The sequence below is a fragment of the Ciona robusta genome, chromosome 2 (assembly GCF_009617815.1).
Source record: "Ciona robusta chromosome 2, ASM961781v2".
NCBI classification, from domain to species: Eukaryota; Metazoa; Chordata; class Ascidiacea; order Phlebobranchia; family Cionidae; genus Ciona; species Ciona robusta.
The window spans coordinates 5,371,863-5,399,777 of record NC_143236.1 but is presented as its reverse complement, the minus strand read 5'-3'; the positions used below and the strand labels follow the sequence as shown (position 1 = coordinate 5,399,777).

Here is a 27,915-nt window from a genome sequence, read left to right as displayed (position 1 = left end):
GTAATGTTATAAAGTATGTAATGAACAATTGAACATTATTTTACAATACTTTAAATTTTACCAACGTTTTTCATTTTATGCATAAGAGTCAAAACTTTTTATATCAGACTCAGGGTACAATACCTATTACTTACATATCATTTATAGAAACGAATAAACATTATTTTACGGTAGTCTAACTTTTTCGAACTGCTTTTAAATTTTTTGCATAAAACAGTTTAAGTATATTATGTATTTTTTATATCACAGTACTGAACACTTTACTAACCTGAATTTTTGACTAACCTGATGTTCTCTTTCTACAGACTTGTTGTGTTATTGCTATTTGTAGGGTTGTGTTGTGTACAGAAGATACTGAGATACAACTTAATTCTCCACCCCTGATGGATAGTAACAAGCCGTGCTTTACGTTGAAGAATGAGCGATAAGTACAAGCTAGGGGAAGGAAGCCTGAAACAAAAGGATCTTCCTATAGTTCTACGCATTAATCGTCTTGAACCAGGAGGAGAGCAATCTTCAAGGGCAAAACAGGTACCCACAGAAATTCCACTAAACAAGTCAGCAAGCAAATCTGAGGATAGTCTGGACAGTGGCATCTACTCAAGGTATTGTATTGTTTTGTGTAATTTTTTTGATTTGGTAACACTATTCTTTATAAGTAATGAGTAGAGTAGCATGCATTTTTACATGGTTATCTGCTGTTCAAAATTACTTTTAACTTTTATAAATCATTTATATGCAAAATGCAATGTGTATTTTGTGTTGTATCATTGTCTTTAAATAAATGTCTCTTACATAATTATTAGGGATGTGCTGAAGTTGAAAAAGCTCGGGTTCGCCGAGCGCCGAGCTTTAACGAAAAGCTCGGCACGAGCCCGAGCCCGAGCACCTATGACGTCATCAAGGAGAAAGGCGTACGAGAATGCGTTCCTATTCAGCCGAAAAGCGCCGCTAATCAAAATAATACAGAACACGTGGTTTGCGGTTAAAGACGCGCCTTGCTTTTCATAATTCCTACTGTTGCAAAATGTAAAATTCATACAAAAAATATTTAATTAAAAAATTATTTATAACTGTTACAGCCAGTGGCGCAACTGGCAAGTTTCTACGCATGTTCATCTTGGATAATGTAACGATTATTTACGTCAGAATAAACCTTTACGATCGTTACATCACAAACGAGATTGTTGGAAAACAATCGTGTTTTATTCGCTTCCATACGATCTGTAGTTTGTGTATAATTTTTGTTTCCGATGATTAGTTTAAATGCAGGTAAATCGCGATTATGTGAATTTTAATTGGTGCAAATATAAGAGCGAGGAGCGACGCTATTAGTAAATTGGAACCAACATAAATTGTAATATTATATTACGAAGTATCGTCCCGGTCGAGCTTGGACAGAAGCCAAAAAACATCGATGGCACCGCACGAGAACCAGAGTTTCATTACGTCATTTTTCACGAGAATAAATTCACAACGATTGCTTCGTTTGTTACGTGTGGAATGTATGCTACCGCATGCGTCTTCCTTTATTTCATACGCCGGCGCAGAGTGTAAAAATGTGACGCTGATACACGATGTTTTGATCTCGTGGTTGGTTGGGCTGCCAACTTGGGCAGTGGGCACATTCCTCCCGATTGTTATATTAGAAAACGTCATAATTAATAGTTACGTTGCGATAGGACACGTGACGTAACAATTGAATGAAAAATTGTTCTAATTCCAAGCGAAGGAATGTTATATTGAATGCAACGCGTGTGTGTGCGTCTTAGCACTTTCTGGCTGCGTGCGTGTCTGCGGTAAAGGTGGCTTAGGGGTTGCAAAACCCTGTGGTTGCAAAACCGTGGTTGCAGCAATTTATATTATTTCATTATAAAAAAGTTTAAGAGTTTTTGGCTTTTTATTTAAAATGTGATAGGAAAACATTGGGCGCTCGTGTAATTCGACACCTGCTGTAATTCGATACGGGCAAATTCGCTGACGTTGCGATTCGTTACTTGCGAGAGAGCAAATTCACAACGAACGAAAAATAATTAAGGAGAAAGCTACGCTGACTAGTCTCGTTATCTCTTAGTAGCTTCACTTTTTTCATTTTTAATATTTTTCGCTCTCGCGTGCAACATGATAGCATAAGGCTCGGCGCTCGGCCCAGTTTTCAGCCGAGCGCCGAGCGTCAAAAAAGGAGACGCTCGGGCACGAGCTTTTGAGTTCGGGCTCGGCTCGGCACATCCCTTTATTAATTATTAAGTTTTAATACAGCATATGCTTAACCCACCACCTCACTTCTTGTACATTCTTAGGCAAAAGTCGTGCGATTCGATGGATAGTTTGGACAGCACGGAAAGTAGTGGGTTTAATGGGGACAACTCCACTGGTTATCACCAAGGTAATTTTATCTTAATCTAAGTATTTGAATCTGATTTATAATACTCTTATGCCTATACCTTCTGGTTAAATGGTTCAAGGTCTTGAGGCTTTTACATACGAATAAGCAGTCAAAAACTTATACAACATAAATCTCGTTATTTTGAACTTTACAAACTTCATGCTGTGCACAGTTTGAAACAGCAATAAATTTTGTATTTGTCTGTACAACATAAACCTCACTGACCACTTCCATTAACAAGGTAATAACTTTAATCTTTTCTAGATAGCTAGGTTAACAAAAAAATATGGATTATATATGTATTGGTTTTTACTATTTTTTACTATATATATATATACTTTACTTCAAGTCTTAAACAAAGAAGTATGTTAGGTCCTCATTAGGCAGAAACATTTTTTTATTGTTAACAACATTTACCTTTGTAGATCCAGTCAAAAATAAATGTTTTTTTAACTTTTTACCAATAAACATGAAATTCTGATATAAAATTCATGCTTGACAGTTTTCTGTTAGATTTTCATGTAAGCTTTTTTTCTGATCTCCAGTTGCACTCACCCCCACTGATGAAGCTATTCCTCCGTTACCCATACAACAATATGAAGACTATTGGAGGGAATATCAAGACATTCGGCAGAGTGCTGTGATTTTAAGTGAAGAAACAAAACAGACAGTCTCAAGAACTGACTCTGGAGGTTAGGGTGTCTTCGTGTTTTTATTTATTTTTATTAAAATCACACAGCGACGTTGTTAAAATAGGATTACTACACTTACAGTTGTCAAACGTATAAAACATAATTGATTAATATGGCGAATGCAATATACTTTGACTTTTGTTTGTATGGACACCTAAATCAGGGTAAAAGCTGTTTTAGGTGCGAATAATGTGCTGAAACATATGATGTAACCCCTGTCTAAAATTGGGACGACATTGCACCTTAGCCCCATGGTATGTATATATGCTAAGTGTCCACCTTTTCATTTGAAATTTCTTCATAATTTAAAAAAAACATAAGATGTCACCCCTGCTTTAAAAATGGAAATTATTGCACCCTAATATGGTATGTCTATGCGCTAAGTTCTCCTTTTTATTTGGAATCATAATTTTATTGTATGTAGATGATCAAGATGACGATGGTGAAGCTGACTGGTTAAGACTGGCTGGCTTGTCTGATCTGGTTGTAACTGGTTCAACAGGAATGATGGCTTCCAACCAAACCCCATCTTCTTCATCTAACCGACCATCTATGGATAACTTATCCTCTATGACTGTTCTATCAACCCTTACAAGGCCACAACGTGAAGCAGTGCTTCGTAGAATCACTTCGTTTAATCGAGCTCAGGTAAAATTGAAACATTTCACTTTTTCAAAGATAGTTAGATCTAGGGATATTCTGACAAGGGTGTTTGAAGAATTATTGGAACTTTTAATAACGATTTTGCGGATTTTCATTTAATGTAGAATTCTATTGTTAGAATTTGAATATCATGAATATTACTTTTTATTAGTATAAAAAAGTGCCTGCATTGGGCTTTTTTTGTGAATAATTAGTTTGGAAGAAATATAAACTCTTTAAGGACAGCCTAATGCTAATTCGTGTCTTTTTTACAATTTTTATAATTGAGATTTTGTTTTACAACAGAAAACTAAAAGGCGTCCCAAACCAGCCATTACTGCTGTGTTTCCAACCATTGAAACGGAGACAAAAGAGGAGCCAGATGGTCCTCACTCCACTGCTGATAAACCTGCGGATGCTAGAAAAGTATGTGGAAAAAGTGATTAAAAAAACTTTATTATACATATTTTATTATATTATACATTATAAAACAAAATAATTAAAAAAATACAAAATTTAATATTTTTTTTATTATACCTTTTAAAACATTATACAAACTACAATGTATGTATATGTGTGACTTACTGTTAAAGTCCTGACTCCTGGGTATCAATCTTTTAGCTTAATGACTCATTGCAGTGTAATCGGCAATCCTTTCAAAACATTGATTTATATTATAAACGAATCCAATGCAACTTACGTATGTAAAAGTAAAACTAATTAAAAAATATTTACTTTAAAATGATTCTCTAATTTATTTGAAATCTTTAAAAATGGCAGAATAAAGTTTATATATGAAGTAAAGTGGTAGTAGATGGGACACCTTTAGCACATAGTATACAAATAACCTTATCATTTTTTTTGAACAAACGGTCTTATAATTATTTGATTGTTCTTTGCTTTCTGCTAAATGGGCCGAGAAAATAGAATGAAAGGGTGTCATATCTTTCCCCACCCTACTACATATACGTTTAATAAGTCCTGAAATGAATGTTTAATATAAGTATTTTTCAGTTATCAGTTTAAAAATTATGAAAATTAATATGTGTTACAACTCTGAGATATATTTGTGCATGTGTCTTATCAGAATGTTTATTTAAAAGCATTTAATATTATTATTATTGTTTTACATTTATTGTTGCTCAGTAATTCGAAAGATAACGTTCACAGGTTTTAAAACAAGTTTGTTTTGTTTTAAATTCTTTAAGGTATCAAGATTAGATTTTTTTATTTCCATGGCGACCAGATGGAAATTTAATAAATTATTTATAATGTTTCTATTTTGATCGCAAAAACCATAAATTTTGTTCTTAGTGTATGCCAAAATAATATTAACTCTATTTTGGGACAGAATATAATTATGCAAAAATAAGTCAAGCTATTAAAAATAAGTAATATTATTCTATATTAAGCAATTTTAGGCTATCTTATTAATTTAACAGTAAGTATAATCTATTAAAAATTTAAAAATAAGCTAGAATGATGATTCAAACCTAGAAACTGCCATTTAGCGAATTTAAAGTATCTAAACAATATAACAGCATGCGTAAGCTATAGCCTATCACCAACGACGGACACTGAGGGGTGCCGAACTGTTTTATATATCGGTGTATTATCTGCGCATTTTGACCAATAAAGATTATTGGTAAATCGTAAATTTCGGCCGACCTCCAGTTGTCGGCACCCCCAAATATTGATCAAGTGTCCGCCATTGCCTATCACTTATAATTTTTTAAAACATTTTTCTTAGAATGATGACCCAAATTTAAAGGCTGCCAGCCTTCCAAGAGGGGTCACGGGGTTTTCCGATTCTGGGTTTTACGCTGGTCGGAGATATTCTGAGACCCCCAAAACCCGTAAAACATCTGGATCAAACTCGCCTGTTAGTCCAACAAGCCCCACGAAAGATTACAGGAGTCGACATCAGAAAAACGTTGAATCAATTGTAGCAACTGAATCTACAAAAGGTAGGAGAATTCTTTTTATTTTTTTAAGCAAAATTTTATCTAGTTTTGTTAAAAAAAATAAATACATTTCTCCAAAATACCAGGCATCATTAAAATAGTACTTAAAAAAGTTACACATTTCTTCAAATGTATGAATTTAATTAAAAAAAAACAGTAAAGGAAAAAAAACAGTACATTTTTGTAAAGGTCACTGTTAAATACATAAACAGTAAAGTGTAAAAACCATTTAGAGGATATCAGATTTCAGGTCAGTCAGCTGTGATTAAAACCAATTTAACCACAATGGATATAATGGTGAATGGCTTTAAAATTACTCATCATGTGATATTAGTCTATTGTTATACTCAGTTATTTAAGGTCGCATATACTTTACTTAGAAGTTTGTGGACAGTACAGAAATAATCATACCACCTGAAGTCTGCTCGATTAAATTTAGGTAGACTCTACACATTAAATAGTGGGGTGGGGGAAGACGGGACACTATTAGCACATAATATCAAAATATCCTGTTCGTGTTTTAAACAATTAACAACAGTCTACGGGAGTTGTGAGGATACAGTTTACAATTCTTTGAATGTTTTTTTGTTTATAACCCTTTGGGATGAAAAAGTAGTATAAAAAAGTGTCCCATCTTCCCCACCCTACTATATCAGTTGTCCTTAGCTATAGTGGTATTATATATTAAATACAAATACCTGATTAGCCTGATGGACATTAGCACAACTGTATATAACCATTTCCTTTATTTTAGAGTGTTTATTTTAAGTAAATGAAGTTACAGCTGTAGGTTTGTTTTCATGTTTCTCAGAAGGAAAGTTTTATATTTGAACAAATGTTACGTTTAAAATAGAATTATCAGACACAGAATTGACACACTGAATTGACAGCTGTGTCAATAACGCCAGGTGGAAGCTACTGTCAATACTGGTTTGCCAAGTAAATAAATACATGTGTATATATATTAATGTATGAACATGATACCTATTGCTATTTTACATTTTTGCTTGTGGCTTTGTGGGTTAAACTTTGTGTGATATATTTTTACATCCGTTTTTTGTTTAGACCTTGAAATAGTTTGTGTCAGATAAAGCTATTGCTGTAAAAATGCAATTTATTTTTAGTTTTAAAACAATATTTTTTTAAAACGAAACAGAGGTTATGTCATGTTAACTTTTTAAAATAAAAATAAAAAACTCAAAATTTAGTTCTAAACTAAAATTATACATTGTTAATATTCCATAAATAGAATGGAAGTTTAAATCAAAGTTACCTACGGCAAGTTTTCAAATCGATACTCATGAATAATTAACTGGCAAGTTTCTTTTCCAGTCAGTAGTCCTGAACCCACACCCAGGACTAATGTGGATATCACGACGTTACTCCCAGTCACACGTACCCCGTTACTTGTAGCCAACACCCTTGCAACATCATGTGTATCAACCTCTTTGCCAGACTTAAACCAAGAAACTCAGCACAACTCCCCAACAGTGAGCATCACTCAAGCTATCAGTTCCTCCCATATCAATGACAGCTCGGAGTCCCTTCCTATTATCAGTGATTTTCCAACCAACCAAACCCCAAGAGCGCAACACTCTATGAGCGATATACCATCTAGAGTGATAATTCCACCCGACAGTCCTGCCCGGCTTTCTCTGACGGTCAGCAAACCTCCAACCTCTCCAAATTTAACAGTTCCTGTCATCTCGGTTACCAACCCTCGAATGAGATCGACTGTCCCTCTCACAAGAGCCCCTAGGTCGCTCAGATATTCTGCCCCTATTACAGTCGAATCCCAGCTCTCACATGAAACTTCGCCGACAGACACTTCAACGTCCCCCAAAAGCCGCTTCTTTTTACCTCAAGGCTTCAATTTCTCGTTACGCCGACGTCACCCAAGTACATCCCCATCAAAAGGTGGCTCGCAGTCAAAAGGCTCCCTGCGCGAGTCAAAACGCTCACCTCTACGCAAAATCTCCCTGTCCAGTTTCAAGGGGTCACCGGTACGAACCGGTTCCTACCAGTTTGGATCATCTCCATCCAGCATCAGCAGCTACCGTCCGTCTCTTCGCCGTGCGCGTTCCCTCAAAGCCACCGACGAGCGATCTGTGAGCTTGGTCTCGGTCAAACCATCAGGAAATGGTTCGGAACTCAATTACATCACCCCAGCAAGTCCGTGTAATAACCCACCACTGCATGATGCACAAGACTCATTTATTATTTTTATTCACGTCTGCCATACTATCCACTGATACAGTAATAGTCATTATTTTGTTCCTCATTTAAAATGTTGAATCCAACATTTTCCTCTCATTTCTTTATTTCCTTGCGATATTTAATTCATCATGGTAATAAACAACACATCCACAAACCAGTTGTGTTTATTGTCTACCTCAAGGTGTAAAACCCTACCTGTACACTAACCCACTTATGTTGGCTTAACTAAACCTCCCAGTCACAACACTGCTGTTGTACTGGAGCTTACACTGCATGTACAAAGTTGGCCAATTTTCCCATATTTATATTAAAAAAATCCTACAGTCCAATGTCATTCTTTGTTGTCATTTGAAAATCCTGGGAAAAAAATCTTATCCTGTGTAAATATAACTTCCCTTAATTAACAATGGTCACTTATTTTCACAGGCATTGAAACTTTGAGCATTAGCTCAAGATCTGCAGATAGCAAATCGTGGGGTGGAAGCCGGGAAGAAATTCCACAGTTTAATGATGAAAAACAGGTTACTAACATATTCGATTCTGTGTTATAATTTTTCTTTTTTTTGTTTGCTTTTGTGGTGTAATTTAATGTGCTAGCAATTAGATCAAAAATCAGTGTATATCACGTTTGTAGTCATTGGTGCAACCAGAATAAAAAAAAAAATATAAGTGGGTTTTTAATAAAAAAAAAAAACAATTTTAAAAGAGGAGTTAAAACTCGTTGGCTGCGCCACTGATTGTGGTTTATAATCTGACCTAAAAATAGCTTCTCATGTTGCTCACTAATGTTTAGCTCTAACATATCTATCATACAGTGATAGTTTAGTAAGTTTATCATAAGTATTTGTATCAACCATACACAAACATACACCAACAAATATTGTGCTTGTATTTGACGCACACAAACTTTCGTTATAGGATAAAAACATGAGCTACAGCGAAACAGCAGACAAGCAAAATCTACCCAACTTTTCGCTTGTTAGAGAACCGCTTGGTATCACAAAAATCAGGTAAGAACTGCTTTAAACCGGTTATACTCATTTGAGCCATGTGTAACTGCCTGCATGTAATATTGTGTATGTAGGTAAATGAGAATTTTGTTTGGAAATTTACTGTGATATGTATAGAGAAAATGTTATGGAGTGTATTTTCCTTGGGCAAGACACTAAACGGACATTGCTCCAATCCAGCGGTCATTAATAGGTTGTCCAAATTATAAGCTGTATTAAAAACAAAAATCATACACAAAGTTAAAAAGTGTGGTAACTTTAACTCGTATAAGCACATGAGGATAAATAACGGTGAAAAAATCTGCGGTGCCGGTCACACAAAGAACTTAATAGGCTTTCCGGGTGTTGGGGTAATGGGCCAAATCTGTCCTAAATCAAATGTCCTTGACAAGGACCTCACCGTTAAAGAATAAAATAAGGAAAATAAATAAAATGTTTTATATACTGATTAATATAATTACCAATATATAACTTAACCTGGGTATAAGAAAAAATCTGTTTGAGATATTAAGCCAAAAAATGCACTTAGAATCATCCTATCTATCCCATGTACTTAATTCTGTTAAAGCATGGTCCTGCCTTATTTATTCATGGAATACCCATTTTACAATCATGGTAAAGTAGATCAAGATAGCACACATGGAGTGGTGTAGTCTCTTTCCTCAAATATAACAGTAATGCAGAGGATGTGCACGTCATTACTGTGCAACATGTATTGTGTGGGCATTTGCTGCTTAATAAAACAGACAACTGTAGGATATGGATGCTACATGTACTTACACTTTATGAAAAATAATATTTTCTTTGGTCTATTAACACAATATGTATATATATTGCTTGATGTTAAATAATAAACATACAGTTTGATGATGGATTGCTGCAGTTGATATTAATTATAGATTTGTAGCAGTCATTGGAATTAATAGTGGGCTTCGAGAGCATAATTATTCTACCTTATATTTGGAACACATAATAGAATAGTAGGATAGGTTTTAGGAATTACTGTTATAAATATTACACAGCTCAGTTATAAACACTTTTTACCAATAAACAATTGCTTTTTCACACACCATTTTAACATTGAATATTGCTAAGTTTCCACTATTGTAGATTTGTAGGCATTATATTTCCCAAGTAAAGCACTGAGTTTACTGTTGTATTGGCCAATGCTAAAGTATTTTTATCTGCAGTGACCTTTCGCCCACGGACATGCGTAAAGTTCAGAGCCTTGCTCTGATTGAGCTGACCGCCTTATTTGACCTGCGAGGAATCGAACTCAAAAGGAGAAAAGCAAAAGCAAAAATAAAAGGTTAGTAATTCTAGTTCTTGTTTAATGGTTACCTAAAGCATATCCACTCTAAAAGTAAAAAAACTAAAAAAAAAAAATTAGGAGTAATATTTCTTAGTTTAATTAACAACTAACAGAATATGGTAACACCCGAATCTGACATTTTTAAGATTTAATTTCGTCTCAAATAAAATAAATAATAAAAAAACTAGCAACCCCATTTCTTAGTTTAGTTAACGTAAGATAGTTATCACCGGAATCTGACATTTTCAAGATTTAATTGTGACTTGCCGCTGCTTGCCTGATTGTCGTAAAATCAATCCTGAATCAAATTAGCATTTAAAAACGTAATAAATCTTCAAGTGTCCCAGATCGTGTTTGACTAAAACCAGATTTTAATTAAATTCTCGTTTCCAACGAGCAAAATGTCCCAAGGCTAGACGAAAAATATTTCTCAAGCAATTGAATTGAATTCCAAGGTTAACACAGGGTATTTATGTGTTCATGGATCCCTAGTTCAATTTTCATGTGTATTATGTAAAACAACAGTATGGTGTGAAACAATATGACAAGTTGACAACCTATGCTAAATTTTCTATTAGAAGTTCCAATACATGGGCTTACTAGTAACTGAGTATTTAAAACAACCAAAAGGTATATATATTATCATAAAACACACAATTTTTTTAAAAATATGGTTTCTATGGGGCAAACTTGATAAATATTTGTGTTAAAAATAAGAGTCTGATATTTATTTCATTCTAATAGTGGATAGTGGTTGTTGTGAATTTGGAATAATTTTGTTCAAAATCTTCATGGCCGGGATAAATATGCCAAATCTGACTCATAGTTTGTTCACTGTTTAACCCTTTTATTAATGCAAATATGCATTCTAAAACAGATGTTTAAAAACTGTTAAAAAGTTTTTTGACATTATCAAAAAAATCAAAATACAGTCTTGTAGCAAATTTCCCAAAGAATATTTGTCTAATTAATTGTTTCCCTCTAACACAAACACCTGTGTTGCTAGAGAGCAATATATGACAGTCGGCCAAAAACAAAAAAAAATATATATATATCTCGTCCCTAAAGGGTTTACATTAACATACATCTTACTCCTAGGTGTAGCGACCATGTTTATTTTCTTCCAATTAAATGTAAATATGTTTTTACTGAAAACGTGTTATACCAACTGTTGTTTTGTCGCTATGCCCCGACTTTTCATTTAAAATTTTGTAATATTCGCTACTGTAATAGAAAAAAAACACAAATAAAGTTATGGTAGGGTGGGGAAAGATGGGACACCTATAGCACATAATATAAAAACATCCTGATCCTGTTTCAAATAAATAACAACTGTCTATGGAAGTCGTGAGGATAAGGTTTTATAATTCTTTAATTTTTCTGTGTTTACCACCAAACGATACAAAAAAACACAATGAAGGTGTCCCATCTTCCCCCACCCCAATATATTATATTATTCCTTTCCGCTTTCCAGATGCTGGTGTGTTTGGTTCCCCTCTTACAACTTTAATCGAATGGGATCGAAAACGAACAAACTTACCAACCATTAAAATACCGCAAGTTCTGAGGGAAATCATCATTTTTCTGGAGGCAAAAGCTTTAAAAGATGAAGGAATTTTAAGAAAGTCTGGTTCAGCTGCACGAATCAAGCTGCTTAAACAGGTAACTTCAAGAATTAGAGTTTAATAATGTTGTTTGCTCTTGCCTGAGAACTACGTGGCAACTCTGGCATACACCCTCGTTTTCTTGATGTGCAACACTGAAGGACTTCTTGGTGTGCAACACTTCATATTTTCTTGGTGTGCAACACTGAAGGACTTTTTGGTGTGCAACACTGAAGAGCTTCTTGATGTGCAACACTGAAGAACTTCTTGGTGTGCAATACTGAAGGACTTCTTGGTGTGCAACACTGAAAAACCTCTTGGTGTGCAACACTGAAGGACTTCTTGATGTGCAACACTGAAGAACTTCTTGGTGTGCAATACTGAAGGACTTCTTGGTGTGCAACACTGAAAAACCTCTTGGTGTGCAACACTGAAGGACTTTACTCTTTTTTAAGTAGTGTCCCTTACCCTGAAATGTGTTTATTCAATATCACTTTGAGGTTGTTTTATAAATCTGTGAGCACTTTATCTCATAAAAAACTCGCATTAAGTATTAAATCTGCAATTATTTTGATATTGTGGGTCCTATAAAAATCAAAGAATGCTCTACCAAAAATAAAAAAACACACTAATGAAAGAAAAGCCAAAACTTTTAAATATGGTAAGTTTCTGAAACTGCTGTCAGACCCCCATTAGACCGCGTACCGCAGTTTAGAAATCGCTAGACTACATAATTATACAATAACTAATAATATCAACACTTCTTAGGATATTGAGAACAGATTTGGTCCGAACCCGGATACATCTGCTATAGCGGAGTCGTCACTGTGGCGTGACGCCCACCCACACGACGTTGCCGCATTACTTAAACTCTTCCTACGTGAGTTACCCGACCCATTGCTCACCACTGAGTACATTGATGCTTTTCATTCGTGCGAAAGTAAGTTTTTTTTTAATTTTCTGTTTACTTTAGGATAATGTTTGAATCAAGAGCCAGGGGATTCTCTATAAACGGAAATTGTAATAATTTCAAAAAAAGAATAACAAAGTTTTTTTTGGAGGGTGCTTTTTAATAATTTATTTAACCGCATTTAATTAGAGTCATCCTAGATTTTTTAAATGTCCAAGATTTCAACGCCATGATTTTCTGAACATACCCTTTACTCTTTACTGCCACCCAGTGATTTCTGAGCGAAAAGAACAACTTCAGGCTCTCAACCTTCTGATCATCCTCCTTCACGAGATGCACCGAGACTCTCTTCAGTTCCTCCTTAGTTTCCTGGGGCTCGTGGTGGCAAACGAGCCGTACAACAAAATGGGTCTGAACAACGTAGCAATGATTACTGCACCCAATTTATTCATGGCTCGCAAGCAAAGCAAGGTGTGTGGATTGAATTGGCAGATTATGTACTGAGTGAGGTCTTAGGGCAAGCCACACTTTGAATTTATGTCAGAGTTGGTTCATTCTCCTTACTCTATCTATGGCAATTTATCTTTGTTAAACTTAAATTGTTGCCCCTATATTTAAATCGTTGGTAGGGCTAGATGTGTATTTCTTGTATCCAATGTTCACTGATTAATGCAGTGCAAAAACTCAAGGGGTAGACTTTCTTAACCCGCCACCTCAGGTTTGGTGCCTAAGGCTCCTATGAGACTGTTGTAAAATGTCTAATACTGGCAATGCGAAAATTTGTCTCATTTATTTAATGTTCATAAAGGAAACTACCAAATTTATTTCAATACCAGTTGAGTTTTAGTTTTTATCAATAGCAAAGCTGAAACCCAGAAAAAAATTTCTGTAACATCAAACCCAGAAAATTAGGTAAAATTACATGACTAGTCTTTTTTTTCCACAGAGAGAAGCATCTACCACAGCAGCTTCCCAGGACTTAAAACGTGCAGCAGGCACCTCTAATATTGTGAGAATGCTGATAAAATATCATCGTTTATTGTGGACTGTGCCCGCTTTCATGCTAACACAGGTGATTTATTGTTTCTTAAATAACTTATTTAAAGTAAAGAGAATATTTATTTTTTTAGTATCGTTTTATGCTAGAGTAAAACCTTTTTTTATTAAGTATAAAGTTAGTTTGCTATATAGGTGTAGACTTCTTTTTTTAATTTTGTTTTTCAAATTTAAACATCGCTTCAAAATCTTTAATTAAAGTTATTCTTTGCTGTTATGAAAAAATATATTTTGCTATTTTTTTTATCCAAGCAATATATGATACACTTAGTTGTTTTAGTTTATTTCAATTAAATATAGAAATGTATTTTTCCATGTTCTACATTTTTTTCTTATGTTTTAAAAAAGTTATAATTTTTTTTTTATTCTATGTTCAGGTTCGTCACATGCATCGAGCTGAAACAAGTGCGAAGAAACACACAACACAATCCAAAGATAAGGTTGACGACAATTTTATTACTGATCTCTACAAACTCAGTTTATTTCTATCTTTTGCCTATTTTTTCAAAATTAATAAAACAAATATATTTTTTACTAAATTAATAAAAGATTTTAATATTTTTTTTTTTACTTTCTTCAGTATGATTTGTAATTTGAGGTATTATAGTAATATTTTTGTCATTTTTCAACAGTACAAGGTGAAGTTCTTTCAAGGCAAAACTAAAGACGGAAACAAGAAATCTTCATCAGCTAAACAACCTTTGGAAGTGAGTATTGGTTACATGACAAATAAAAGATGCCAATTCAAAGTAAAAATATTAAACGCCGAAATCTAAAGCAAAAAATTCAAAGTCAAAAATTAAAAGCTCAATTTTAAAACCAACAATTTAAAGTATAAAAAATTAAACCCTATACGGTAGTGAAAGTGCAATGATCAATCTATTTCCCAAATAAAATCCAAGAAAAAGCCCATCTTTTCGCCGGCATAAACTTTATTTTTTAAAACTTATCGACTTTTTTTAACGAAGAGTTATTCGCTCATGCTACAACCAGCATACATTCCATAAAGCAGTTTCTCCCATGCTACTGAACACTAGAACAGTTTCTTAACCTTTAAAATAATTCCACTCCTGTGTTGGTAAAACCAGTTACGTAATTGGGATTCACGTGTTACTTGCGTAACCCCCAAACTTAAGATAAAAGGAACTCCCATGTCTTTTCAACTCATTCATATTTATAAACCACATGTCAAAACAAGGGTTTTCTCTCCCACGTGATTGACTTGAAGCTATCAGTAATTGGAAGTTAATTAATTGTAATGAATGACTTTGGAAATGATTTCCTATTTGGATGACTTTTATGGGATTTTTGTGAATACAATACTACTTTATATAACATGGCACACCTAGTTTTGTTAACATTGCTTTTGTATTTACAAGAATATTTAATCTATATTACACTTGCCAATATCCAACAATACAATATATAAGTCAAACTCAAGTATGCTAAGTACAGTACACCAGTAATTTTGAAATTATTTAAACATTTTTTTTATACAGCAGACACTCATGTGCTATTTCACCTTGTCCATTGTAGACACTGATAAAATAAAATCTTTTTTCTATAGCTTTTCTGAATAGAATAGGGGGGAAATGGAACACCTTTATATTCTATTTTTTTGTCTCATTTGGTAGTAAACAAAGAACATTCAAAGATTTATAAAACCTTATCCTCACAACTCCCATACACTGTTGTTATTTGTTTAAAACACGTTCAGAATATTTAAATATTATCTGCTAAAGGTGTCCCGTCCTCCCCCACCCTACTATATACCAATTGTTCCTCACAGTATGAAGCAGTGAAGGGAGTAATACGAGTTCAAGCACCAGACATGCTGATTAGTTCAATGGCGGTTCAACTTGATAATACAATCACCGCAAGTGATATTATAGCACGATTTCAAAGACAAAGCGAGAGGATTCGGCAGACAGGAAGCCAGACAAAGTATGAATGATATGTAACTTTTTAGCCTCATGTGGCAGGCAATGGCAGTGGTTATTACATTAGTGTTGTTTCATACACTTCCTGCCAGCTTACAAGCTACCATGTATGCTACTTCTGGGGTTATTTTTTTATTTTTTCATTATGGCTTATAATTTGGACAACCCATTAGTGGCCACTGGGTTGGAGCAATTTTCCTTAAGTGTTTTCCCCAAAGACACAAATTCCCACAATGGTAGCAGCTACGAGCTGGGTTACAGGCAGACGCACTAAGCCACGGCGCCATTATTTAGCCCTGCATGACAGAAATAAAAAATCATGTTATGTAATCAATACTTGTACCTCAACAGACCAGTAGTAATCAACAACACAACGCACGCATTATACGAAGTTGGCGGAAACATTCATCAACGTTGTCTTGATCCTGATACCAACATGAGTGCACTCATGCGTGTCAACCCAGACGCTTCATGGTTCATCAAGCCCAGAACGGGCACGTAATTTCGAAATTATAATATCCCCGTGTCTTCCCATTGCAATTAACACTGCTTCCTATTATATGATATCTATGTAGCATCGTCTGTCACGCACCGTAGCGCCACTGTGTGGCCAAATTTTCGGTGGTAGTATCACGTACTTGTTCCAAATATTGTCCGACTTTGCAGTCTCCCGGCAAGCTGCAATAGGCCATTGGCACCCAGCCAACTGCAGTATCCTACCATTGTACTGCTCTTTTATCACGTACTTTTATATCACCGCGATTGCTTGCGCAAGTTCGCGCTTTACGTTTTAACTTCAATCACCGAACCCTTGTACCTTATTGCAGCATAAAGTCCCATTGACCTCACACCAACATTGTTCCATAATGTTTTAACTCGTTTTTTAATCGAATTGCTTGCTTCTAAGTAATCGAACAGAGCAAATTCACGTTCCCACCCCGAACTTCCCCTACCGAGCTTTGAACCGGCAACCCTCCCCACTGTGAACCTACAAACGACAACATTCCTTCGGTTGAACATTTTATGCGTCAGCTTCTTGCCCGAGATTCCTTATCGTTTCCTCCATTACTTGCGTCTTCTTCATCGTGTCGTTCTCTGTTCATGGTTGAGTAACTGCGGGCTTGCATTAGAACTTGCATGTATTGTGTATCGTGTCGTAACAAACAGAACTTCGCACTTTGCTTCACCCAGCGTTATTCCTCTGACGTAAAAGTTCAATTTACATAAAGTCAGTCCAGTGACGTCATTTCAAGTTGACCGTGACTTGACCCACGCTAGGCGTCTATATTTCACTTTAACTTAAAGTTGACAGAAAGGTTAGTAGTCCAACCTAAACAGTGTTTCTGAGAGTGATATAAATAGAAATGGTAATTTCCCATTATCGATGATGCAACTGCTGAGTTAAGGGACTTTGACGAATATTTAACTTTATGTATGACATCGGTTTTTCGGCGTAATGTTTACTTCTGGGTAGCAACACTTTCGAAAATCGGTTCATTGCAAAAAAACAGGTGTTTTGCAAAAAAATCTAATTTTTTTTTTAAAAAAAAGGGGTGCTTTGGAGATCCGAGACATAGCGGTTAAATATAGTGGGGTGGGGGGAGATGGGACACCTTTAGCACAAAATATATAAATATCCTGATCGTGTTTTTAACAATTAACAACGGTCTGTGCAAGTGGCCACGACAAGGTTTTATAATTCTTTGAATGTTTTTTGTTTACTAACAAAATGTACGAGAAAATGGAATGAAAAGTGTACCCTCTTCCCCCATCCTACTATACATAAAATTGCACTGATACTTGACAAAAATACGGAAGAACCGTCTGTATTTGCATTAACGTTATACGTTGGTCGGTTTTAAAAATAGGTGCAAAAAATTTATGATGAAAATTTTTCAGCCGATATTGATGACGCCGTAATGTTGCAATTTGCGTTTCTCATTTGCGTTGTAGCTAAATATATTTGGTTTTGCCTTCCGGATAAAAAGCTCGTGACTTGACCATGTGTAACATGGAAATAAGGCTACTTTGACATGCGTTTATGTAAGCAAGCACCAAAATTACGTTGCCCGTAATTTAACCTTATTATATTCTCATTAGCGGGCTTCTTAGAAGTTTTTGACGATACTTTGTATAAATGTGGCGTAATGTAACACGCATAGTATAGCCTTCCAGGGTAAACGACGAGTTTGGTTATTATATATTTGAGTAAAAATCTAAATATGTATAAGTAAATTGACAGCGAGGATTTGATACGTAAATATTTACTAATGATTGAATGATTTAAATTATTTATCCCTGCGTACATAAAGTGTGTAGTGATGTTTCATGTTATGTAACCGTTCTATTCTTCGCCTATCCCTATAGAATAGAATACCATTGTATATAGCATCAGTCTCGTTTCTTCATGGAAGGTGTATAGTAGGGTGTGGGGAAGACGGGACACCTTTTCATTCTATTTTCTCGTCCGATTTGGTAGTAAACAAAGAAAGTTCAAAGAATAAAAAAATCCGTATTCCTACGACCCTCATAGACCGTTTCTAATTAGTTAAAACACGGTCAGGATATTTGGATATTATGTGCTAAGGCTGTCCCGTCTTCTCCTACCCTACTATTTAAAAAAGGGATTATATATTAAACGTTTCGTAGAGGTTGAAAACTACGTTTGGTTCTACCATCATGATATTAAGTGTAATGCCGTGTTCGTGGAGATAAAACACATCCTGAACAAGCAATACGAACGTGTGGATCAGATAACTTAACAAGGTGTGTACAGTAGCTCTGGTTGGGAGAAAGTAGGAAATGTGTGTAACAGGTGCGAAACCCATGTATTCGACTGGTAGTACGTATGTTTCAAAATGAAAGGGCAAAGTCTCCGTGTCCTTTACAACTTATACGCCACTGCAATTTTGTTCGCCGTATGACCTTTAGTTTTCGATTCAATTTTACTCAAAAGTTAAAAATGTTTTCGACCCAAAAGTGAATAATGAAAGTGTCCGAATCTGTCGTTTTCGTTCAAGATAAAACTTGAATCGATCACAAGTTTTCGATACTCGTCAAACAAACCATTACTTACCAAAGACATATAAGTGACGTAATATTAGGCCACTGTTTAGTGACGTGACGTCATTGGCCCATCCTCGCGAAAGCCTCACCGCCACACACGATTTGTTGACCAGCAGACGTGGAGACAATCCATCAATGCCATGTTTTTACCGCTTCTAATATCCCACTGTTATGCCTTCGTTTACGAATATTTGCCGGGCGACTGCTTCCACGGGAGAAACGGAAACAATGACTCGAAAACCTTGTCGGGGCAGTGAGCACTCCGTTCAATGTATCTGCTGGAGCAGGAAAATTGTTGCGGTATTTTGTCTTTTCACTCAGCACCACTTCAACCTATTTTCGGACTTTGTGGTTCATTACTCACCAAATTTTAAAATTGCTTAGGTATTCATAGCTTTTTTTGCAATTTGAACCGTTTGACATAGCAACGAACTTATTGGTATTGTAACAAAGCAGCAGAGATAATTTCGGTTTCAATCTGTCTAAATTGTGAGCAGAAGTGCCAGGTCGTGTATTACGTGACATTTCAAGTTTGAATGCTTTTTCAGAAATAAAAACAAGCAATCTAAATTTAACTTACCAAAACACGACATTTTCTACTTTGAGCCACTTTTCTTGTATCGTAACTAAAATCCCTTCGTACTCCAGTTGAACCAGCTGGAGCCTTTCTCCTTACTCCTTATCAGCACCAGCACTGAATCATTGCCAGCCACAATTTGTTGAGCTAACATAGCTGTCGGGGAAGCGTAGCGATAGGAGCTCTCAGGTTTTTTAAAAAACTGCGAAACTTAAAAGTTTCGCTTAAATGATGCAAAACCGGTTAGCGTGCAACGCTTAAAGACACGGTTTTCAATAACTATATTGCAGTGTTTTCAGATAAGTTTACGAAATAGATAAATTAACTTTTTCGTGCAGTAAGTGAGAAATATAAATTTACCTACTTTTGAGGAAAGCATTATACGACGCCGGTAAGCTATATGAGCAAGTTGCAGCCGTGGAAACGAAGCATAAACAAGGGAAGTGGGTCGAAGTCTAACAAGGTCTCGCTAGCAATTTTTCATATTCTTTGCCCAACGATCTTTATAACTATCGCTGGAGAGTCGTAAAATATTTTAAAAGTTTACAATCTCGTATATCGTGTGGAACGCTTGCTATACTCTTTTCGCTGCAGTGTTTAATTTCGAAACGCGATATGGTCGTTTTAGTTTGAGTCAACAGCAATTCGTGACAAATGGCTGATAGTTAGGGGTACGGAATAGCTAAATTTTTGTCTTGTTTACGAAATTCAGCATCTTTTAGCACAGAACCAATGTTTTTAGTGATTCAAAGCCGTTAGGTGTGGTACTAAGATTGCGCAATCCGAGTAGTTTTGGAATGAATTTAAAACTGAAATTTAAAAGGTTTCGTAAATAAAGTTAAACTTTTCAAAGAAACTTGCCGTTATAATAAATGTCTATAAAACATGAATAGTATGAATAAATGACACAATTAAGAAATACCATGACAAGTAAAGAATCATGTAATTTCCACACACGTCATAGTATAGAGCTATTAGTTAATCAGTTACCAATACGCGCTACGCATCGCAAGAGCCAGATCATATTTCGGTTCAATAAGCTCTTGTGTTGACAACTGGTGTGAACTTTAATGTTAAAAAACAATGTTTAAATAATGCGTGCTTGATTAGACCAGTTGTAAGGTTTTAAATTTTAGGTTTTACGAACATATGGTAGCCTATATTTCTTAAACTTAACTTTAAACTTATCTTCGTTTTTTTCAGACTTTTATAAATAAATAAATATTTTAAGTTTTAAGTTTTAACATCCAAAGTTTTCTGGTATAAAATGCAACCATATCAGACGCCCCAAGAACCACCGATCAATTACTCTAACCCGTATCCATCCCGGGAAAATTGGTTGTTTCCGAGTAATCCAGAATGTCCGAATCATGCAGTCGGAGTTCCTTACAGTAGCGCTTACGGCGATCCAACCCCAGAAGGTCATGTTTCTTGTGCAGAGTGTTTTCTGCATAACACAATCCTGCAATCCATGGCGTACAATTGCCAGCACTTACACGCGTGTTCAGATTGCCCGAGCTGTTACCTGCAGCAACCACATACTGTAATCTCGAGCCATGCAGCATCTGGAAGCGAAATGTCGCCGTCGCTGTACACTCGTGATAACATTGGCCATTCCAACATTTCGCCGCCCCCGTTTTTCCATCGAAGATCGCCGGTGGTTTCGCCAGATACATTCCCGAGAGGAAGTCCCATAAGTTACTGCACCCATAGTGCCCCTGGAAGTCCATACAACGGCCAGCGCCTACAGCCGTCGCCCCCGCAGTGCACACATCCAGTGAAAGAACGATTTCAGCCGGAACAGCGAAGAGTCTCCCTTCCAAACGCTTTGTTCCAAAATGGTCATTCGTTAAACCGAAACGGCTCAAACGGTCATGACCTTGAGTTGATTTCCGACGCAAGTAACTCGTCATACGATCACGTCTTTTCACGATCCTCATCTAAAAATGATGTTGAACCGGTCAATGAAAGAAGAAGCAGCGAAGGTCAAGTTGTGTGTAATGGTGCTGGCACGCAACAGCTGCAAAAGAAAGTGGAATTGCATTCGAAGGCTCCGTCACTAAATGGAAAATCCGAACAAGTACGTCAGAATGATATGTAGTTTTGTTCCTTTATTTCCAGCAACTTGCGTATAATACACACTAATTAAAACACTTTTTTTATCACCACACAGAATCGCAAAAGAAGTGCTAGTGATGTATGCCAAGTGTGTGGTGACCGTGCGTCTGGATATCATTATAATGCTCTCACATGCGAAGGCTGCAAAGGATTTTTCCGACGCTCAATTAACAGAAAGGAGTCTCATTACAGGTCACTTAGACTTTTGGATTAAAGTCACTTTCTTACATTACTTTCAATGGTCCCTTTTAATGAGGCAAATTTCTGAAGCATTTTTATGTGTGGTATATGCTAAACTGTGTTTGATTATTTGTTTCCCAATAAAACTAGATTGTTTGTCAAACTGACATTAATGTTTGAATACAGACACTTCATAGGTTTTGCCGACGGGGCATATTTAAATATTGTGCTGTTAAGTATTGTTTAATGTAAGAGTAAAATATGTTCATGACATTAACAAGGTGAACTTAATAGATGCAAATACGGTGGAAAGTGTGAAATGGACATGTACACACGCCGAAAATGTCCTGAATGTCGATTAAGAAAATGCAGGGCTGTTGGGATGTTAGAAGAATGTAGGTGGTTCTAATTTTACTAGATCATGTTTTTAACTTGTTAGCCTATCTGATTATGTCGCACTAGTAAAAAAACTTAAGCGGATGATGTTTTTGAACATGGTATCTGATTATGCTTAATTTCAACCAATAGTTTCTTAAGGTGCTAGTGAAGAATCTCCCCCACCTTATTTGCTAACCACTAACCCCTAACTACTAACCCCTAACCATCAACCCCTAACTACTAACCCCTATAACCACTAACCCCCTAACCAGCAACCTCTAACACTTTCCACCAGCCTATTCTGCTATGTACCAGAAGATTCTCCAATAGCGTCTTTTTTATTGTTTTTTTTATGTAGACTATTACATTTTCAACAAAAAGTTGTTGTTATTTGCTTTAAATTTAAAACTCAACTGTACAATAATTTTTTTACATGTACCCAAACGATTTGTTCCGTAACTTAAGTACATATGCAGAAAAATATTGCAGTTGGGCTGCTTGGGCATGATTCTTTCTAAGATTGAAATAAACACAAATCAGTTCAGAAATTATCATTTGAATAAATACTTGTGGCAGGACAACAGTTAAACTCAATTAAATTTATAGATAATGTTAATTGATCAATACAATGATTATATATATATATATATATATATCTTTATTTTTAACTGTACAGCTATTTAAGTTTTTAAATAGGTGATATAAAATTATGTAGCCTAAGGCCTGGAAGCAGAAATAACACATGTCAGTACCCGATTAAGTGATATACTCGGTAGAAATAGGCTATTTTTAGCAAAACTCATTTCAGATTAAATTTCTGAAACTTTAATTTTATGGAAAAGAAAATTTAGTTTTTCTTAAAGAAAACTTTTATAACAATTTTATAATTTATACAACTGTAAAGTGGAGTTCCACTTTCATAAAATATAAAATAAAAGGTTCTGCAAACTATAGGTTTGTTGACTGAAATCCAATGCAAATCAAAAAGAAGAAGTAGGAAAGTGAAAACAATTCAAGAAGATGATGAAACAAAAGAAAGTGTAACGAGTCCAATCCCCCCACCACCCAAACCGGCAGTTAAATCAGTGAGTATTTTGGATGTCAATCATGTTTTTGTTATATAATCATTGGGCACTATTGGGTTGTGCCAATTGTTAGTCATACAAAAAATAATTACTTGCAGAATTGCATACTTAATTTTGCATGCTAAATTTTGCATACTAAATTTTGCATACTAAATTACTATTTGCGAAGTTGCATGGTATCTTAGAAGCGGGCACGAGGGTGTAGAAAGAGTGTTGACACTAAAACCTATGTTGTAAATTTAGAATTGCCTTGTCACAACAGGACAAAATACCTATTTAGATATACAAGAGAATAAAATACCTATTGTTTTCGTTTCTAAAATAAGTTTTAAAAAATTATGACTGCTCACTTATTTATTTTTGTATCTCAAAGCAGCCATTGTCATAAGTACCATATTTTTTCGGCATGGGCTTACAATTTAGGTAACCCAAGTGACCACTGGGTTAGAAAAACTGACATAAAGTGTCTTTGTCTATAAAATATATATATGTCTGCCACTCTTTATGTGCTATTTTTTTGGTGAATGAAATTAATGTGTTTTCAGCCACCAGAACCAGATGAAACTGATTTATTAATTGAATTGGTTGGAAAAAGTTTCTCAGATTACCGGAATAATCCTGAGATAGTAAAGCGTTGGGTAAGCAGCTCTTTATACTGTAATACTTTCAATGCATTTATCATTTATATTTTCCGTCTCATTTAAACCATGGTTTTGGAAAAACGCCTTGTGGTTAGACACAACATGAATCAAAACGTCTCCTAACAGTCAAAGTTAAAAGTGTTGTTTTAAACGGTTTTGGAAATAACAAAATTAAAGGGTGTTTTTTTTTTCTATTTAAAAAAAATAAATTCTATGTGCCATAACATTGTATAATTTTTAAAAGTTACCAATCATGTTTTTTTTGCAGCCTGTTTTCTGTGTAAATTGCAAATTTAAATAAAATTGCTATTACTTTTGGAATAGATTATCCCCATATAAATGCTTTTTCTTAAAATAAGAATCCACCAACTAAAATTGCATATCGAGTTAAAAGCTACGGCAGTTTAAAGTACTACATGTGAATTTGTAAGCTTCCTCCTCCACCAAAATAATTTGAACGCCATGTTTGTATAAGAGTTTATTTATTTGCTTGTCGGAACCTTACTGCTCTCTTACATAGTTTGTGGTTTAGGAATGTTTTTACGAATTGTCAACGAAAACGCCTCCGAATCTTTGTGAAATCGCTACCATTCACGTACAAGTGTTGGTAGAGTTCACCAAGAAGTTACCAGGTATGCATTTTCGCCAGTTACTAAAAATAGACGAGCCTTATAATGCTGACAATGCAGTTCCCATTTAAGGTAGTTTAATTTTGTCTAGCCTCAAATGTGTGCGATTCTGGAAAGTAAATTTATCTAAAAATGTAGTGTGTGGACGTTCCTGTCGCCAGAATCAAGGCAAAATTGACCAAGTCTGAGTGTGGTTAGTAATTTGTTTGGCGAAAGAGGGAGAGTCATCCCTGTCATTCTCTCGCGTGGTTGCAAAGCAAATACAGCAAAATTCAATATAAATTCTGTCACGCGATTTCCATTTCCACTATTCATACGTGTCATAGTGTCATAGCCAATCCTTTGTTCGTGGCCGTGTTTTTATCACGATATCCCCGTGATAATTAAACTAAGAATCAAACATTGGCTCCGTCTGCATCGTTAAAGTAGTGTTTTTTCAGTCAACCCGCATACAGAGTAATCACACCACGGTATCAGATTAAACAGAACGCCTGCTGATTCCATTGTGAGCTGCCGATCGGCATAAAATCGTCTTCATGAAGTGAATGTGTTCGTAATCGAGCCTTCGTCAATATTGACTTAAAACCATAAAACTGACCGTTTCACTTTGCCACATCACAGTTAAATATGGAATAAATTTTTACTGCGCAAAAGAAATTTCATATAATATGAAACACCGAGCATGAAAACAACATCTGCCAACATAAAAGCATTGCAACGATTTATCCGGTTGCGTGCAGAGCTCAAAAGATTTTTTTATCGCTAGATATTAAATTTTTATTTCAATATACCGAGCTTCGTTCAAAAACAATGTAGTTTGAAAAATGTTTGTGTTAGCGGGGAAATACCGTGCATGTAAGCTACGCATTAAGGTGGCTGTACACAGTATCCTGAATTCGTCCGTTTTGTCTGTTTTGTCCGGATTTCGCTGCCGCATGCGGAACTCGGTAATGGGTTTGCATGCGAATTCGCTTGCGAAGGATACTGTGTACAGCTACCTTAAAACGTTCTTTTCTGTTACGAAATTGTCTAATAACACACTGTATTTTCGATATCTCGTCGCCATCGGACAAGACTTCATCAAAGAGTGTATCTATCTCGTTTACGTTTTTTTATCTCAGCTGAGCAGCAAAAAAAATATTTACATTATGGCTGTTTTAACAGAAGTAACAGAATCTATAGTAGGGTGGGGTAAGACGGATCACCTTTAGCACATAATATCGAAATATCCTGATAGTGTTTTAAACAATTAACACCGATCCATGGGAGTCGTAGGGATACGTTTCGATTACTACCAAATGGGACGAGAAAATAGAATGGAAAGGTGTCCCATCTCTCCCCACCCTACTATATATTAACGTATTTGGGTCAAATATCTAAATATAAAACCGTTGTATAATTACATTTATAACATTTATACGTTTCATGTTAGACATTTTGGTTTCATTTATAGATGTATAATTACATTGCATTAATAGGTTTCATGCGACTTGACTCACACGACCAGATAGCTTTACTGAAAGGTTGTGTTGTGCAAGCAATGCTTCTACGAAACTCCTGTGGTTACAACAAGGTTAACAGATTCCTGGATCTAAAACGTGTTGTACGAGACTCAGGTACAATATCATACTATCCTAGTGTTTTCAATTACGGTGTTATACAGAATGTTTTCGTATACTTTATAGTATTGGGATAAGGCGGATACCGTTAGCACATAATATCCCATATTTCCTAACCGTGTTTTTAACAATTAACAAACTTTACAGTCTCGAAAATGCGGTTTTATAATTGTGTAAATATTCTTTATTTGCTGCCAAATGGGAGAATAAATAAGTTTAAAAAGATAGATATATAGTAGGGTGGGGGAAGATAGGGCGAATTTTTAATCTATTTTTTCGTCCCGTTTGGTAGTAAACAAAAAACATTAAAAAAAAATTAAAAACGTATTCTCACGACTCCTATAGACCGTTGTTAACTGTTTAAAACACGATCTGGCTATTTGGAATATTATGTGCCAAAGATGTCCCATCTTCCCCACCCGACTATATGTATTATTTATCACCGTTTACCTGGCCTTAAAAACCAACACGAAACTCTTACCTACCACCATTGGTACCAGAGCTTCTTTGATTATAAATCATCAAACAGAAAGTTAGAACTTAAAACTTTTGGGGTTGTTTTTAAACAGATTGAATTTTCGTTTCAGGTATAAAGGAAGACCATATTCGAACGCTCACTGATTTTTTTGACAATGTTGCAAAACTTCAAATGGATGAAACCGAATACGGCTTGCTTATTGCCATCATTGTGTTTGACTCCGGTGAGATACAAGACTATCGTATTTCTTTCTATGCTGCTAAAGTAGAGAACAAATATTAGGGTAGGGGAAGATGGGACACCTTTTAATTCTATTTTCTCGCCCCATTTCGTAGTAAAAAAGAACATTCAAAGAATTATAAAACTTTATTCACGCGACTCTGTTAATTGATTTAAAGCAGAATGGACTGTTGTTAATTGGTTAAAACAGAATTAGAATATTTAAATATTATGTATTAAAAGTATCCTGTCTTCCCCCACTCTACTAAACATGAGTCTGTTTAAAGAATTACAACTTTTATTACGTTTGATTGCTTAACAAAATACTAAAACCCAGTAATGTCTCTTATAGCATAATTGCCTTGTCTATATATCCTTTCTGTCTAATGTACATACATGATTAAGGCCCTCTTAAAAACCAATATTTGGTTAGCCAAATTATCAGCAAAACATAAAAAATCCCCCTGAAACAATCGGCCACAAAGTAACATACATGGTAACTCGTGAGCTAGCACGAGATATATGAAACACAATACCCGTGTTATAACGACTGTCGCTTTCCGGCCATACAATGACTAAGTAAGTTACATTCATTCATTAATTCACATTTAATATTGTACCAACAGATCACACCGACCTTGAGAACAGACTTACCATTGACAAATATAGGGACCGGTACCTGTCCGCTCTCTCGCGTTACAGCGAGGCCCGTGAGCCGCGACGTCCTCAGATCTTCGCAAAAATCCTCTCTCTTCTTACAGAAATGCGAACACTGTATCACACCCACGCTAAAATGGTCTTGGATTGGAAACAAAGGGAACAGCTGACACCTTTGCTTTGTGAGATTTGGGATATGCGGTGATCGGTTTCAGTCAATGCCCAGGAAAGGGCATCTTATTTTAACAGTTCTTTTTCGGTCAACCCGTGCAGTAGATTAAGTATACACAATTGGCCCCATCCGAGCTTGCACCTGACTATTGCTATATATGCTGATGTTTGGAATTTCCATGGTATAGTTCATCGTTGATTTTCTTTTACTGGTATACGCACAATAAAGTATATATGGCTTTACTAAACACAGTGCACCCGGGTATAGGTAGCAGCATATATAGACATGACTATTTGCAGCGTCATTTAAATAGAACTCTCATAGACATATTTATGCAGTTCATTTCCGTTGCGGACGAATATT

The 27,915-nt window shown here is 35.5% G+C and overlaps 2 protein-coding genes across 2 annotated transcripts; both read left to right on the top strand.

Annotated features, from left to right (window-relative positions):
* The first annotated feature begins 284 nt into the window (after nucleotides 1–284).
* Nucleotides 285–16,919, top strand: LOC149740484 (uncharacterized). Its single transcript, XM_089872140.1, has 18 exons — nucleotides 285–605; nucleotides 2,301–2,386; nucleotides 2,932–3,078; nucleotides 3,503–3,726; nucleotides 4,027–4,146; nucleotides 5,471–5,687; nucleotides 7,017–7,856; nucleotides 8,328–8,422; nucleotides 8,820–8,911; nucleotides 10,102–10,220; nucleotides 11,698–11,885; nucleotides 12,596–12,767; nucleotides 13,009–13,208; nucleotides 13,684–13,809; nucleotides 14,171–14,233; nucleotides 14,426–14,500; nucleotides 15,583–15,737; nucleotides 16,085–16,919. Exons 1-18 carry the CDS (start codon nucleotides 418–420, stop codon nucleotides 16,233–16,235), a joined length of 3,258 nt encoding a protein of 1,085 aa, XP_089728266.1. The 5' UTR covers nucleotides 285–417; the 3' UTR covers nucleotides 16,236–16,919.
* Nucleotides 16,920–20,584: 3,665 nt separating this feature from the next.
* LOC149740483 (bile acid receptor-like) lies at nucleotides 20,585–27,799 on the top strand. The gene is made up of 9 exons (XM_089872151.1): nucleotides 20,585–21,456; nucleotides 21,550–21,686; nucleotides 21,969–22,069; nucleotides 23,007–23,137; nucleotides 23,683–23,775; nucleotides 24,311–24,410; nucleotides 25,886–26,023; nucleotides 26,614–26,727; nucleotides 27,350–27,799. The coding sequence occupies exons 1-9, from the start codon at nucleotides 20,644–20,646 to the stop codon at nucleotides 27,583–27,585; spliced, it is 1,863 nt and encodes a 620-aa protein (XP_089728277.1). The 5' UTR covers nucleotides 20,585–20,643; the 3' UTR covers nucleotides 27,586–27,799.
* Nucleotides 27,800–27,915: the final 116 nt, after the last annotated feature.

What these genes read in the sequence shown, in the direction of transcription:
- LOC149740484 (XM_089872140.1), top strand. Translation starts at nt 418, where the DNA reads ATGAGCGATAAGTACAAGCTAGGGGAAGGAAGCCTGAAACAAAAGGAT. An exon ending in CTCAAGAACTGACTCTGGAG is followed by an intron (nt 3,079 to 3,502) that starts GTTAGGGTGTCT and finishes TATTGTATGTAG; the next exon opens with ATGATCAAGATGACGATGGT. An exon ending in CAATTACATCACCCCAGCAA is followed by an intron (nt 7,857 to 8,327) that starts GTCCGTGTAATA and finishes TTATTTTCACAG; the next exon opens with GCATTGAAACTTTGAGCATT.
- LOC149740483 (XM_089872151.1), top strand. Translation starts at nt 20,644, where the DNA reads ATGCAACCATATCAGACGCCCCAAGAACCACCGATCAATTACTCTAAC. An exon ending in AGAAAGGAGTCTCATTACAG is followed by an intron (nt 21,687 to 21,968) that starts GTCACTTAGACT and finishes TGAACTTAATAG; the next exon opens with ATGCAAATACGGTGGAAAGT. An exon ending in CATCATTGTGTTTGACTCCG is followed by an intron (nt 26,728 to 27,349) that starts GTGAGATACAAG and finishes TTGTACCAACAG; the next exon opens with ATCACACCGACCTTGAGAAC.